This window comes from Lactuca virosa, chromosome 4, assembly GCF_052849685.1.
Source record: "Lactuca virosa cultivar CGN04683 chromosome 4, Lactuca_virosa_CGN04683_v6, whole genome shotgun sequence".
Classification (NCBI taxonomy): domain Eukaryota; kingdom Viridiplantae; phylum Streptophyta; class Magnoliopsida; order Asterales; family Asteraceae; genus Lactuca; species Lactuca virosa.
In genome coordinates this window covers 479,068,955-479,079,647 of record NC_136429.1, presented here as the reverse complement: position 1 = coordinate 479,079,647, position 10,693 = coordinate 479,068,955, and the positions used below count along the sequence as shown (strand labels likewise).

Sequence of the window (10,693 nt, the reverse complement as noted above, 5' to 3'; positions counted from 1 at the left end):
GTACCCTAGATTATGCTGGGCGTACCCAGCCAAGCACGTGCATGCATCCTTGCATACATGGGACTGATTTGCAAGCTTTTCCATCCAGGGACCAATTCTGCCAATAACTTCAAAGTACCATAACTCTCTCATCCTAAATCCGCTTCCAACGAACCTTATATCCATGAAAAGGTGGCGAGAAGCCCTACTCTTCTAACAACACACCCAAGCCTTAAAACCTTCCAAATAAAACCCAAAACCCATAAAAGACCGAGATATCAATTTATAGACATACCATTGGCTTCCAAACACACAATCGAATACATGGATCACTTAAACCATGGCAACTAGATCCGAAATGGGCTAAATCCTTCCTTTCCCGAAGCCCTACACTCCATGACAACTGATGATTGGACCGCAGCCCCAAGCAACAAGGCAAATCTGAAACCGAGTGTTACATAATGACTTTATATCCTCTCAAATTTCTAAAGTGGTTAATACTAAATGGTAAAAAAAATATCAACATATATACATGTATGTGATAAAAATATAACATAATTGTTTTTTATAATAATAAAAATTAGCTTTCATGTTTTAACAAACATAAACTTAGTGAGGTATCATGTTTTGTTTATATGTAGACCAAATGCTTTAACCTATAAGAGCATCCACTAGGGGATGGTTTTACATGTTGAAAGTTTTTCTTTGAAGAAATCCATAAAAATATCTCAAGAAATAGACTTATTAAGGTAATTAACTTTTCAGTTTGTTTATATCTGGGTAACTTTTTTTGTACACATCTAGGTAACGAATTTTTTAGAAATGTTCACATATTATGAACGGCTGTAGCAGGTTATATCTGGTCATAATGGTCATATGTGAACACTTCTAAAAAATTTGTTACCTAGATGTGTACAAAAAAAATAGTTACCATATGTTAACAAATCGAAAAGGTAAGAGTAAATTACACGAATTGTTCATGTGGTTTGGGGTGATTTGCACGTTTGGTTCCTAACTTATTTTTTAACTCGGATGGTCCCTACTGTTTATTTTTGTTGCGCGCTTGGTCACTGTCTTACCAAAAAAGACTATTGTGCCCTTATTAATTTATTTTTTAATTAATTTTCTTATTTATGTATTTATTTTTTATATATTAAAAAAATTAATAGATCTCACATATTTATATCTCCTCACCCTAAACCTGAAACCATATTTGAGAAATTTAATCTGGGTCATACCAGTCACCATCCCATCTCTCATCCTCCACAATTTTATTTCCTTTCCATTTTTAGTGATATCGATGTCTTCATCATTCCTTCTTTTTTTTCGATTCTTCAATTCCGACGAACCAACACCATAACCCACTATCTTTTTATAGAATTTTCCACCATCACAACCTAATGCATCACAATCCTTGCAGGAAAAGAAAATTGATACCAGAAAGAAAAATTAGAGAACTAGATCAATTGAAAACCATAACTTGAAATGCAAATCAAAACGTGAAACTCTATTAACAACATTCTAAGCTTTAACTCATCAAACAATATGTTTTTTTATATTATTGGTCTCAATTTCTGATACTTTTAATCTCTACTAATTTTAATTTTTATATTTAATATATTAAACAATAAAATTCTATAAAACGACGATGTGTTTTTTTAATGTCAAATCTAGAGTTTTTTTTAAAAAAAAATTTTTTTTTTTTTTTAAACAAAGTAGTGTATTTTAAAAGGATATTTACCAAAATGGTGTGGTTTAAAAATATTTACCATTTAGGTTAAATTTTATACCAAATCAAAATTAGAAGGTAAAATAAAAAAGAAAAGAAATTAGCTTATCAGAGTAATTAACTTTTCGGTCTGCACATCATCTGGGTAACTATTTTTTTTGTACACATCTACGTAATGAATTGTATGGAAGTATTCACATATGACCATTATGACCGGATGTAACCTGCTACAGCCGGTCATATGTGAACACTTCTAAAAAGTTTGTTATCTAGATGTGTACAAAACAAAAATAGTTACCTAGATGTGAACAAACCAAAAAGTTAATTACCTTGATAAGTCTATTTCCCAAATATTTCAACAAGAAAGAAACATACCAGTGACTTTTTTGCCTATGCTGCAGAAAAGTAGTTAATGATAATCAAAAAGAGATTGACAATTTCCAGTTTTAGGCACAAAACAATGAAATATTGTTCTAGATCCGTGTATTTGGTATGTTACATGAATAGTTGTATAGAGATTAGGGAGATATTGTATCTTTACACAACATTTTTTGTTCATAAATAACAATTTATGTTTTATAGAGTTGTACAGTACAAACATATAAAACACAAATTGTTGTGTATGGCTAAAAACTGTTGTGTACGGATCCGCACCCATTCTCTATATAAACACATCAATACATAGTTAAATTCTTACCATATTTTGTCTAGAATTATCCGAGAAGATGTGTTTCAATTTTTTAGTATTTAAATGTTTTCTTTATAATATTGGACTTTGATGAGTGATTGGGGTTGTTTTTTCTTAAATTTGCATATCTTTTGGTTTTATTTATTTTGTCTTTCATTTTCTTTGAGAAATGAAGTAGGTATTTAAACAATCTAAAAGGGAAAAGAATAAATATATATCCAGCAACTTATTTTTGAATGAAGTTAAGGGTTTAATTTTCAAAATTGAGATAATTGCCGTTTCATTTTAAGATGCTAAACTTTATCACCTAAAAACCTCCTTAACAAACAATTATTTTTAATTTATCACTTACTTTCTTAAAACTTATATTTACAGATTCCTTAAAGAACATATATCAATAAAATTTGACAAATAGATCCTAAAAGGTTCTTATGATCCAACCTTTGTAAATACAACATGGTTGACTAAAAATAATCCCACATGCATGATCTAGTGGCCAATAACTTACTCAAAAATCTCGAAAAGATTTAACTCCATTAGATATTCTACAAATGGATCAAAGATTCAGTATCTTTCCTGCCTATTAATTGAGTTGACTTCCAAGATCGTATACTTTACATTCGCAAGTCTATAAAAGAACTATGTGTTTGATTTTTAAGAGTCAAACTGTGTTGATTTCTTCTTGATAACAATGATTCAACACCTGCAAGATGTCTTCCATTGACGGGCGTTTGTCTTTTTCTGGATGAAGACACGTTGAAACAAGTTGAGCCAACTTGAATGCTCCCTTTGGAGGACAATCATTATGTTGATGAAGTTGTGGGTCCACAATCATTCTCAGATTTACCTCATCTGCTAACAACGGAATAGCCCATTCCACAAAATCTTCTTTTCCAAGGGGTCTCTCCTCATCATACACCTTCATCCCGGTTAGCATTTCCAGCAGTACCACTCCAAAAGCATACATCTCATTCTTCATCGCAAAATCTGTCAAAGTGGTGTGTTTGATTGGTTAGCCATTTGCGTAACCACAAATAACTAAGGGGGCATTTGGAAGTTGGATTTTGTAGGATTTGGCCGGAATTAGAATTCAGTTCCATTTTAATCCTGCATTTGGTTGCAAATAAGTATCGGACTGAAATCCCTTGGAATTCACAAAATCCTTTGACCAATAATGAATCCATGAATTTAATCACCAGCATTCCTCCTTGTTAGATAGAAGTACTCCTATACCATTTTAACCCTCTAATTTCACAAGTAAAGGCACCTCCCTATGCTTCCCCTCTTCTCGCGCACGAACACTAGGAATCCCATTCCATTTTATGCCGACCAAATGTGTGACAGAATTCAATTCCTTCCAATATATTCTACACACCAAATGCCCCCTCAAGTTGTCTAGCCATATATAGGGGTAAGTGCATGGTAAAGACTTGGTTGGTATATCATTCAAATATATATTGAGAGGATAAAAAATGTTTCACTTTAAGTACCATCTGTAGGCGATAGTCCATGAAGAATATCATATGTTTCTTCGTATCTATCAAATCTGTCTGCTCTGTAACGAAACCACTCAGGGGCGGCATAATATCGATCCATTTGGAACACGTATGAATCAAAAGCAAAATCCGAAAGCCGGGCATTAAAATCTTGAAACAAGCATCAAAGATATAGAAAAAGAAGCTAAAATTGATGTTAGACTGAGATGAAAAAGTGATGGTGTGCATATCAAGGACTTAGGATAGTCCTCAAAATGGAATCTATTCCAAAGATATATGTCATGGTTCCTTACTTCGACATGTACATATATCTAAAGTTTTATTTTTTAGATATTTTTTCAGACCTATTGTCGATACTAAGTAGCAGTAAAAAATTTGAATCCATTTTTCATGATATTATGCATGGATCAAATATATCATGGCGAATTCTTTAGAATTCCAGGCGGTCTTTCTTTTGGGCAGTTGTTCACCGTTGGATCTCACTAATACAGTCCCCTAAAGTTTTCGTTATCGAGATATCTTTTTTTGTTTTTTCATTGTTCCCAGGTATTTTTCATAAATTGGAGAACGAAAAAAGAGGTTAAATTTCAATGGCTTCTAACATTTGATCATTCGGGAGTTACAAGGCACAACTTTTATAGACAAAAATCTATCATCAGGCAAGAGCTTCGAACAACTTATATAAAACTTACGGATATGGAGTTACAGGGCCCCACATGTCAGCCCTACTTTTTCTGTTTTGACCTCCCATTAGCGCTCTGCTCCCGAGTTTTATTTAATGAGAGAAAGGAAAGTAAGCGGGAAGATTTGGAAAGATCTTTGTTCCCGAGTTTCATTTAAGGAGAGAAAGAAACAAAAAGAAAAAGAAGATTCAAGTTAATGTTAAGATTTATGGAGTCTTGAATAAATTGACAAGTTCCTAAGAATTCAAGGGCCATAAATGAAACTTGTAAATTAAAACAATTGAATATTGAATTGGACGCACTATCAATTGTTTAATAATATTGAAGTGGACGGCGGCTCTATTTTGGACGGCTAAAGAAATCAACGCATTCTTTTTTTCAAACTTTGCGGCATATATATATTCTAGTCAAATATAGCGGCAATTTGTGTAAACAAAAGAAAAAGGCTTACGGCTCTCTCCTATATATATATATATATATATATATATATATATATATATATATATATATATATATATATATATATATATATATATATATATATATATATGAATTGTAAGAAGAGCGATGTAGCGTAGAACAACAAAAGTGCTGAGTGATATTACCATTTGTAATCTTATAGTGAGTTAATATAAAATCTAGTTGCGCCCGTGGACGTAGGATTTACACCGAATCCGAACCACGTAAAATCCTTGTGTTCTTTATTGCTTTATTTTCTCGTTTCGTTTGTGAGTGTGTGATAGTGTTTCCGCTGCGTGTACCCTGTCTCAATTCCTAACAACTGGTATCAGAGCCTGGTTAGCGAGGTTTTGGAGGGTACGATCGTTTTTTTTATCACGCACGAGTGTACCTGATTTGTATCTTGTTTGTCGTAATGGCTGAAGACAAGATTATAATCGAAAGGTTCAATGGTTCTGATTTTAGCTGGTGGAAAATGCAATTAGAAGCATTGCTATGTCAGAAAGACTTGGACATGGTACTCGGAGACAAACCGGAGAAAATGGAAAAAGCTGCTGAAGATGCGTGGAACTCAAAGGACAAGAAAGCCAAGGCGGTTATTACATTGTCGTTGACGAAGAGCGTTGCTTTCAACATCATGAATGAAACCACGACACGTGGTATGATGGAGGCTCTGTCAAATATGTATGAGAAACCATCGGCGGCTAACAAGGTGTTCTTGATGAAGGAGTTGTTCACTACAAGGATGAATGAGGAAGGCTCAGTTACGGTTCACATTAACAATCTAAATTCAATTCTGTCCAGATTATCATCTGTGGGAATTAAATTTGATAACGAGACTCAAGCATCACTGCTACTAGCTTCTCTACCTGATAGCTGGTCCGGAACAGTTACCGCTGTTACGAGTTCCGTGGGGACCAGTGGTATGACTTTTGAAGGGGTTAGAGATTTGGTTCTAGGCGAGGATATCAGACGCAAGAATCAAGGTGGATCTTCCTCTTCTGATTTATTAAATGTCGGAAGAGGTAGAGGGAATAGCAGGAATAGTGGAAGCAGTGGGAGTCGGGGAAGAAGTTCATCTAGAACTAAGAAGAATGTGAAGTGCTGGAACTACCAGGAGGTGGGACATGTTAAGAGTCAATGTCCAAAGAAAGAATTGAACATTACCGGTGCTGAGAGTGTGTCTGAGGATGATGCATTGTTACTCAGTATGGAAAGTTCTGTAGACTCTTGGGTCATGGATTCAGGGGCTTCGTTTCACGCCATGGACAACGGAGAAACGATGGTGAATTTGAAAGAAGGAGATTTTGGAAAGGTACGTTTGGCAAATGACGAGATGCTTCAAGTAACGGGCATGGGAGATATTGATTTGGTTACTTCATTGGGAACTACATGGAGCCTGAAGGATGTCAGGGTGATTCCGGAGCTGAAGAAGAAATTGATTTATGTTGGTCAGCTGGATAAACAAGGACTAGAAGTAAGGTTTGGTAATGGTAAATGGAGGGTGGTCAGTGGTGATCTGGTGATTGCTCGTGGTATGAAGTGTGGGTCATTGTATATGGTTGAGGTACCTGCTGAGGGAAGTATGACCGTCCCTGTTAAGCAAGACAAAATCTGGTTCGCTAAATCTACGGCTAAGAGAGTTCATTTTGCAAACATGAATTCTGGAGCCAAGGGGATGTTAGCTGAACGAGTCGGAAAGTCTAAACCAGTCAGGAGATTCTGTGACAGTGGGAGCACGGGGCGTGTTCCGGGTACAGTTACAAAGAGCCGTTGGGTTTTGAAGACTAAGACTGAAAATTTCTCTCCTGTTGGATGTTTGCTATGTTTGGAGAGTGTTAGTGGTCATCGGTGTATCTCTGGATCCGGTGGAGTGTCCAAACCAGTTGAGACAGAGGATGAGTCGGTGGTGGGATTAGCCACGACTGAGTTGGAGCTAGTGGGAGCTTCAACTGGCCCTTCTAGTAATTGATGATGAGGGGCGGCTGCAACTAGAGAAATCAGACTAAGTTTTAGCTTGTTCTTTGGAACTGGAAGCCTAAAAGGACTTGGTTGTTTTTTAAGATTACTGGAGTAATTGAGAGTTGAATGGCGGAGAAAAGCTAAAGTTGTTCAAGCCTCCAAGTGGGAGATTGTTAAGATTTATGGAGTCTTGAATAAATTGACAAGTTCCTAAGAATTCAAGGGCCATAAATGAAACTTGTAAATTAAAACAATTGAATATTGAATTGGACGCACTATCAATTGTTTAATAATATTGAAGTGGACGGCGGCTCTATTTTGGACAGCTAAAGAAATCAACGCATTCTTTTTTTCAAACTTTGCGGCATATATATATTCTAGTCAAATATAGCGGCAATTTGTGTAAACAAAAGAAAAAGGCTTACGGCTCTCTCCTATATATATATATATATATATATATATATATATATATATATATATATATATATATATATATATATATATATATATATAAATTGTAAGAAGAGCGATGTAGCGTAGAACAACAAAAGTGCTGAGTGATATTACCATTTGTAATCTTATAGTGAGTTAATATAAAATCTAGTTGCGCCCGTGGACGTAGGATTTACACCGAATCCGAACCACGTAAAATCCTTGTGTTCTTTATTATTTCCGCTGCGTGTACCCTGTCTCAATTCCTAACACTTAGTTTTCCCTATAAACTATCTTCCCAAATCGGAAGGAACAATAGAGAAAGGAAAGGAAGATCAATTCATTTCTTTTCTTTTCTTTCCTTTAGTGAACTCGGGAGCAGAGTGTAAGAGTTTCGCCCAATTCATGCTGCTTTCCGATTTTTGAATTATTTCTCTCTAGTTGGAAAATATTATGAATTTCCTGATTTCCTATGATCACGTGATTAGTTAGTATCTTAATTTCAGTCATTTTCAAATAATTTTAATGTTTTGAAATTTGGCAATACCCGTCAAATTTAGTTCATCCTTTTGAATTAATAGAATTCACAAAGAATGTAGCATTTGAAGATATATTGGATATGAATTAAATTCTTCTTTGTGAAACCTAAACACCCTTGTGTTATTTACTTCCATTCTACCTCAAAAATGCAAGCAAATCAATTGCGGAGGAGTATATTACCGTATCCACCAATATATGACTGGTCTTAAATTGGCTATATGCTGCCTGATTCTTCTTATGTACATATAGCAGGCCTTCACATGCTCCTATTGCTATGTTTAATCGTGCATCCCAAGAAAGTAAAGTTGTACCTGGTTCTGCATAAAGTAACCCAAAAAGTGTTAATGTATTACTTGGAATTTTGGTGACCGGAATAAAACCCGAATGGGGATTTCAAAGTGATTAGGGTTTTGATATAGCTGAGGGGCGAAGCTGTACACGACAATTCAAGTCAAGGTATGGACCTGTTTAGTTATTCCGTATTTACTTGTATATGGGTTCGCCCTATAGTTGCTAGAGTCTACGGTTATAAGTATTCGTATTTAGGGAAACCAATGTAATCACTTTGAAACAATCTCGTAATAGAAGAGTTCTCAAGGTTCTTTTCCATGGATGTATGTCACATTGATCGAACCACGTTAAATATTCTTTCTTTTTTAATGTGCTATTATTCTCGTTTATTCCTGACAAAAATAAACTTTGATTTTCAATCTTGCATATATGTAATTCCTCTACAACTCAAAAGCAGGGTCATATAAACAATTGTCGATTTGCCAACGAGAGATTCATTACAATTACAGCCAGAAGAGATGCGTACCTCCGTAAAGATATTTAGCCAAACTTTTGCCATGAATGAACTCATAAACAAAAAACAGTTCTTCCTTTTTGGAGCAATATCCCAAGAGTTTTACAAAGCGGGGATGATTGAATCTTTTTAGTTCGACCGTCTGCATAGCCAATTTGGCTAGAAATATTAGAATGCATAAAAAATGTATGGTCTCTCTTTATGCTATCCAAAGTAAGTCACACATCATTATTTCACATATTGGAAGTACCTGGTACAAGAGAATCTCAATCCTCCTAACATACATCGCTAAACCAACACCACTTTCTGTTGGAGCATATCCTTTGTAAACGGCTTCATTTAGAGTTGGGGAAAGCACCCCCTCCTTAAAATCATTTGTTGCACTTGCCAGTTCAGCATATGTGAAAGTTCTACAAGTTTGATCAGTATTCCATCTTATTCCAGTATGAACTTTGCCTGTGAAAAGAGATCGTAGTTTGTAAATGAATCCTTCTTCACTAACAACAGAATTGGCAATTTCTGTTTCTTGTGAAAGAATAGACTCGAGCTTGACCACAACCTCCGCCATGGTAAGGCGTTGTTTTGGTTTGGTGTGTAAACAATAGCGTGCTACCTTTGCAAACTCCTTCAGGCATTTTCTGGACATTTGTCCAATTAGTCTTGGGTCAATAATTCGATTGAGTTTTCCCTCTTTGATTTTGTGTTGAACCCAACCTGCTAAACCCCAATGGTCTTCATCACGGGTTGAATCTACCGCTTTTCTCCCGGACAACACCTCAAATAGTACAACCCCAAATGCCTAAACATCGGATTTTGTTGTCAATTTTCCTGTGTAGAAATAGCACGGATCCATATACCCAAATGTCCCTTTCACAGCTGTGCTGACATGAGTTCTATCTATTAAACCAACTTTAGCCAATCCGAAGTCCGAAATTTTAGCAGCAAAGTTTGCATCCAACAAAATGTTAGAAGTTTTCACATCAGGATGTATGACTCCATGTTGAGTTGATGTGCCCATGTGAAGGTAGTCTAATCCTCGAGCTGCCCCTACACATATCTTGAGTAGTTGTAACCAAGATAAAGATAAATCAGGTGAGCAAAGATGATCTTGAAGTGTCCCATTTGGCATGAACTCATAAACGAGGACCATCTCTTTTTCTTCATTGCAATAACCAATTAAGGATAGAAGATTACCATGCCGGAGCTTAGAAAGTACCTGAACTTCTGCCTCAAATTCATTGGCTCCTTGAAGGGACATGGAGTGCAACCGTTTGGCTGCAACTTCGGTCATTGACCCGATTTTGGAACATTTATACACCTTGCCGAATCCTCCCCGGCCAATGACTAAAGCCTCGTCGAAGTTTTGCGTTGCCGATTGAATCTCAGCAAGAGTAAAACGTTGACATGTCTGGTCTGGTAACATCATCGGGTAGCTTCTCCTGCCCGGACCCTTGAATCAAAGAAGAGCTTTAGACTTGGCAGTGGATGAATACCTTTTTCCTGTTGGTCGTTTTGTGCTGCAACCAGTGGATGATCGACTGTTCCTCTACACCTGATTAGCTTTTGGCAAATGGGAAAAGATAAGCAAAGGTACTTAGTCGATTAAAACAATAATGTTTTTATGTTATTTATGATAACAATTATATTTATCGATTATAACAATAAAGTTTAGTGTTATATATATATATATATATATATATATATATATATATATATATATATATATATATATATATATATATATATATATATATATATATATGGGGAAATGATCAAATGAGAACACCTAAAAGGTTGAGAACGCGAGACCTAAAAGGTTGAGAACGCGAGAACAGGTATATTCATTTGTGATTCGATGTATTCATTTGTGGAGAAATGATAAATTTTTACGCACAATCAACATTAATATGCTTTTTCTCT

At 35.5% G+C, this 10,693-nt stretch overlaps 1 protein-coding gene and 1 pseudogene across 1 annotated transcript; both read right to left on the bottom strand.

The window, feature by feature from the left end:
* Nucleotides 1-3,057: 3,057 nt before the first annotated feature.
* Nucleotides 3,058-9,341, bottom strand: LOC145106878 (putative serine/threonine-protein kinase PIX13). The gene is made up of 4 exons (XM_079043801.1): nucleotides 9,024-9,341; nucleotides 8,786-8,915; nucleotides 3,887-4,042; nucleotides 3,058-3,383 (listed from the first exon to the last, which is right to left on the bottom strand). Exons 1-4 carry the CDS (start codon nucleotides 9,339-9,341, stop codon nucleotides 3,058-3,060), a joined length of 930 nt encoding a protein of 309 aa, XP_078899927.1.
* A 231-nt stretch (nucleotides 9,342-9,572) lies between these two features.
* On the bottom strand, nucleotides 9,573-10,199 carry LOC145106877 (putative receptor-like protein kinase At5g39000 pseudogene; annotated as a pseudogene).
* Nucleotides 10,200-10,693: the final 494 nt, after the last annotated feature.